This window comes from Fopius arisanus, unplaced genomic scaffold (genome assembly GCF_000806365.1).
Source record: "Fopius arisanus strain USDA-PBARC FA_bdor unplaced genomic scaffold, ASM80636v1 scaffold00015, whole genome shotgun sequence".
NCBI lineage: Eukaryota > Metazoa > Arthropoda > Insecta > Hymenoptera > Braconidae > Fopius > Fopius arisanus.
In genome coordinates this window covers 607438-612511 of record NW_011887754.1, presented here as the reverse complement: position 1 = coordinate 612511, position 5074 = coordinate 607438, and the positions used below count along the sequence as shown (strand labels likewise).

The 5074-nt window shown below is 38.2% G+C and overlaps 2 protein-coding genes across 2 annotated transcripts in view; one reads left to right on the top strand and one right to left on the bottom strand.

Annotated features, from left to right (window-relative positions):
• The window catches only part of LOC105263455 (adenomatous polyposis coli protein), a gene marked incomplete in the record, with an annotated part of 16167 nt that extends 15453 nt beyond the window's left edge, over nucleotides 1–714 (bottom strand). Inside the window, 1 exon segment of the mRNA XM_011299684.1 lies at nucleotides 1–714. Within this exon segment, the coding sequence (XP_011297986.1) occupies nucleotides 1–372 (372 nt within the window).
• A 60-nt stretch (nucleotides 715–774) lies between these two features.
• On the top strand, nucleotides 775–4350 carry Ras64B (ras-like protein 2). The gene is made up of 4 exons (XM_011299679.1): nucleotides 775–1248; nucleotides 2330–2417; nucleotides 2491–2702; nucleotides 2770–4350. Exons 1-4 carry the CDS (start codon nucleotides 1144–1146, stop codon nucleotides 2962–2964), a joined length of 600 nt encoding a protein of 199 aa, XP_011297981.1. The 5' UTR covers nucleotides 775–1143; the 3' UTR covers nucleotides 2965–4350.
• The last annotated feature ends 724 nt before the right edge of the window (nucleotides 4351–5074 follow it).

The window sequence follows — 5074 nt, the reverse complement described above, 5'->3', positions numbered from 1 at the left end:
TTTAAAGAGAAAAGACATGGCTGGAATCGGATGCCTCAGGGACGACGATTCCTCTCCCACTTCCTCATCGTTTCTCAGAGCACGACTGTATTCTCGCAATTGCTGGATCAACTCCAGGATCTGGAGCTCCTGGTTGTCCTCGTCCTGATGCTGAGTAGCCCTGACAATGTTGTACAGAGCTCTGGAAGCCCCTGTTCGCACCTTCGGACTCTGCTCCGGGGTGTGAATCAATTGTATCAGCAGGGGAAGACATCCTGACTGTCTCATTGCAGAGCAGTTCTCCACTGATGTGCTGAGAGACAGCAATGTGGCACTTGTGTCCTCCCCAGCGTCTCCAAGCAGCATCCCAAGAAGGCCATAGATTCCGTCCATGATTCCGTCAGGTTTCTCGCATTCCTATGCTGAGACAAGCCATTCAACTGAAGCATCAAATCGTCAAAATTGTTTTACTCAGTCTTTCAATTTTTTCACAATCTCATTCGACTCCGGTCATCCCATCATTTTATCATTGAAGTTATAATTCATTATCGACAAGTAAAAATAGAGGTCGACGTGTCCTTGATTCGTACCTGATCTCCCGTCATCCCCAGGAGTGTTCAATTGTCATAAGTGAAATGAGCATTGCACTTGCACCAAAAACGCTGCAGGTTAGATTGTTTATTTGGGTTTTTGTGGGTCGGTCGTGAGACTTCTGTCAGTGAACGCACGAGACGCTTCGATCACTGTTACATATGTGTGTATAAAATTGACGGGAAAAGAAACTGGTGGCATCTCAGTCTTGCAGAGAACCAGACAGATGGCATCGCTGGAACTGTAACGTTTATCTCTTCATTTACTACCAACAATAATTTTGATCCTTCATCGTTGTATTCGGTTGGAGTCGGTTGACCGTGGAAGCAAGGAGGGGTCGGACCAAAAAAAAAAGGGAGGATAAAAGAAAGCCAGCAATAAAGCACGCAACAGTGTGAACTGGAGTGACATTTGTCGATAATCTGTGTTTGAGTCAAGGACGTGAAAACTGACCAGCAGAACTAACAAGTCCCCAAGAACGGGCTGAGTCTGTGGAAAGTGTGAGGAAAGTGATTTCACTGGTGATTAGAATTGATTAGAATTGATTTGAATTGATTAGCCGTGAAGATTAAGATGTCTCGACCTGGTGACAGACAGAGCTACGCACAGACGTACAAATTGGTTGTTGTTGGTGGTGGAGGTGTTGGAAAATCAGCCATCACCATTCAGTTCATTCAGGTAAATAATTCGAGTGTTTTTGCGTCAGGGTATTTCGTAATCTTGATGTGACGTTAGTATTCCATTATTAGCTCATTGAATTGCGTGAAAGCAACAAGTTCAAATGGGGGATAGGAGGGAAAATGGGTGGAGATCTGTTGATTCGAGTTTTATTGATGAGAGGAACTTCCTGGGGATGATATTCTCGTGATTGGGTTTAATATATATTCTGCAATTATGATGAGGCATTGTTCGAAGGTTTTCAATATTGTGTGGGAGGTCGTGGGGTAATGACAGGTCTGCGTAGGTTCCTTGGGCCTTGAACAGAGAGAAAGACAAAAAACTTGGAACTATTCATTTATTTCTGCTGTACAAAAATTCATGGACTTTTGAGAAATAATCATTTATCCAGAATTATATGGAGAATAATCATTTTTTATTTTTTATTATAACAATTAAGAAGTTTAACTCCTTCGACATTTATTATTTCCCAATGTTCGTATTTCCTTGGGAGAAGCATTTTCATTATTAAAACAAATAATCGTTCAATGCGGAGTATTTGCTGGGAGAATTCACGTAAGGTTATAATCACTAGAATTATGATTGGAATCTCGGCGAGAGGACCTGTAAAATACCTGAACATATTCGGCATCTTACTTCTTGATTGTTATTCATAATAACGTGGGTGCTTGCTTCCTACGACACTCGTTGCTCAACTACAAGAAGTGAAATACATTCAATTGATACGGAGAAGAATCTATGATTTCTCCATTTTTTGAAGTCAGACCTGTGACCCAGATATCGAAATTATTTTTGACTGGTCTATATCTGACGGTTGTTCGCGGTGATATCATTTTTTCAGGTGCATAGTTACAGAGAATTACTAGAACTCGTTCTGTAAATTACGTAGAGTTATAAAGGTAAATATTGAGTAATTGTTTTATCATGGAAAAATATATTCATGATTTTTATTGAAATTCATTATTTGAGGGTTTGCAAATGATTTTTAATTTATGGTAAAAGATCTTTGCGTATTTCCTTTTAACGTCAATGGGTTCGTGGGAAATTCGTGATTGATTAATTCTTTTTTTTCTCGTTTCAGAGCTATTTCGTTACGGATTACGATCCAACGATCGAGGATTCGTACACAAAGCAGTGTGTCATTGACGAAGTGCCAGCGAAGCTCGACAGTATGTTAGAAATAATTTATAGTATGTAAATTATTCCCAAAGATATCATCTACATGTGGAATTTTCTCAACAGTTTTAGATACCGCGGGGCAGGAGGAGTTCAGTGCCATGCGTGAGCAATATATGCGAAGTGGAGAGGGTTTCCTCCTGGTTTTTTCAGTGACAGATCACTCCTCCTTCGATGAAATAATGAAGTTCCATAAACAGATCCTGAGGGTCAAGGACCGCGACGAGTTTCCTATGTTGATGGTAGGCAACAAGGCCGACCTTGACCACCAAAGATCCGTGAGTTTTCCAATTCCCTCAAGATAAATTCGAATTTTCCAAGTCTAACAATAAGTGATGCTTTCAGGTGGGAGTTGACGAGGCTCAGAACTTGGCACGCGTCCTCAAAATCCCGTACATCGAGTGTAGCGCCAAATTACGTATGAATGTCGATCAAGCTTTTCACGAGCTCGTGAGAATCGTTCGTAAATTTCAGTTGTCGGAGCGACCGCCGCTGAAGCCGAATTACAAAAAAAATAAAAAGAAATGTTGTATGTTATAATTCCGGGGAATAATCGAGGAATCGAACCCCCGGATCTGTGTCTCATTCGTAGAATTTTTACGAAACTGCAATCTTAATTCTGTGCTCGTCAGGGTTTTTTTTTTATTTTTCCTCACTTTTTACTTACATTTTCTAAGCGTAAAAAAAATTACCAAATTCGACGGGGATTTCTTCTTGTGGCACTCAAAAATTTTCCCTGAATTTTCGGACAGAAGACTTTAAAATTTTATTAACCCAAAGGCACCCAAAAATTTTTATGACACGCACACGAAAATTCCACCATATTCATGAGTCTTCAAGGGAAATTGAATATTGAATGCCGAATTCCTTGAAAATTCAGGGGAAAAATTTAAACCAGTGTAGATTAGATATTCCATAAAAGGCGCACAATGATACCGATTATTATTAAAATGAAGGTCTTTCCCGCCTTCGGAGTTCAAGATATTTTTATATCATATTTATATGTGAAACGAAGCCTGGAAATTAACTGGCGTACCTGCCTATTTAATTATCGAGTAATAATGGAGGAAGTTGCACTGCCTCATCGAAAACCAATGGATTTCCTCAAACATGGGGCATGCCATGCCAATTCTGCCACCTAAATTTTATTTTCCTTCCACGAACACGGATTTTAAATTAATTAAGCACATAAATACATGATTATTTGCAATTTTTTATTGTTTCAGCATGACTTTTATGTTATAAACCTTAATTATTCTAATTTAATATTTATGGAAAGAAAAAACAATTTCCCCTCTCTTCCAGTATTTTTTTAATACTGCAGCAAGTGAAGGTATAATATTTTTTTTTTCAAGATTCAGGGATTAATTCATAGCCACAATGGCTGATTTGCATGGGATGTCCCTTATCGGTGTCCGGAGTTATTTTTGGGGGGTCTTGTCCGGGAGATTTTTGTCTGGGTGAATAACTCTTAGAACCCCCTTATCACCTTCTCAACATCGATTTCTAAATTGTCGATTCTGTAAGGAATCAACGTCAGGACGTACAAACTAACACAGTTCAATCATTACATTCAATATATTTTTTGTAAGTTCAGTTCGATTATTTGTCCTAACATATCCATTACGAATTAACTAAACAGAAGAGTAAAATACACGTAACGACGAGAGGAGCAGGTAGCAATCCCCAGTAGATAATCTAATGGGCCTACTTATGTATTTAACAGTACTCTGTAAATAGTTAGGTTTAAAAATGTCGAATGATTTTTAATACATATTTATTGCGGCAAATTTTTAACTGATATTTTGTACGAAACGTAACAAAATTTTTACTGCCGGAAGCCAATGAATTTGTGAATATAAATTTTTAGAATCTGGACAATAATTATTATGAAGTAAAAAAATCAAATAAATGTACTAAACAAAATTCAGTCGTTTAATTCTTCGTTGGGGGTTATTCCCTTTCTCGGGGGTCTATCCACCATTTTCTCTAATATTTCGATATCATCGGTGGCTAATTCGATATTTTTTCCATGGAGAATCAAATTTGTCTTCAGAGCACTGAGTGCTTGTCCCACGCGTTTTATTTCCTTCAATATCACTGAAATTTTTTCCACCCATTCTTCATATTCTCTCTGTGTGGCATCTAAATTCGATACATCAGTTTCTTTACGGTAATTTGATATTATTTTGTTATTTCTGTTAATTTTATTCAGTACAGCTCTGTGATTGCGAAGATGATATTTCACAGTTTTCCGCAAATTCGAAATTCTCAGTTTTCCGGATTTGATGCGAGCCCGAACCCGGGAGATTTTTAAATCGAAATCCTCGACTTCATGAGCTGAACACTCTCTTCTGCTCATGAGGATCGCCCGATGATGATTTTTAGAATTCAATTGTTGCTTGTAGTAAAACTGCTCTGCCTCCAGTCTTTCGTAATGATCTTTACTCAAACTCGGCTCCGAGGAGATGATCGCGTACAAATTATTCTCTATCAGAATAAGTTTGTTTCTCATTTTCAACTGAAATAAAATTCGGACATTGTAAACTAGAAATTCTACACAGGAAAAAAAAATTCAGAATACGTACATACGCCAAACGAAAATGTGAGACTTTCTGAATTCTCCCCATCTCCATCGAAATTAAATGCT

What these genes read in the sequence shown, in the direction of transcription:
- Ras64B (XM_011299679.1), top strand. Translation starts at nt 1,144, where the DNA reads ATGTCTCGACCTGGTGACAGACAGAGCTACGCACAGACGTACAAATTG. An exon ending in AGTGCCAGCGAAGCTCGACA is followed by an intron (nt 2,418 to 2,490) that starts GTATGTTAGAAA and finishes TTTTCTCAACAG; the next exon opens with TTTTAGATACCGCGGGGCAG. An exon ending in ACCTTGACCACCAAAGATCC is followed by an intron (nt 2,703 to 2,769) that starts GTGAGTTTTCCA and finishes TGATGCTTTCAG; the next exon opens with GTGGGAGTTGACGAGGCTCA.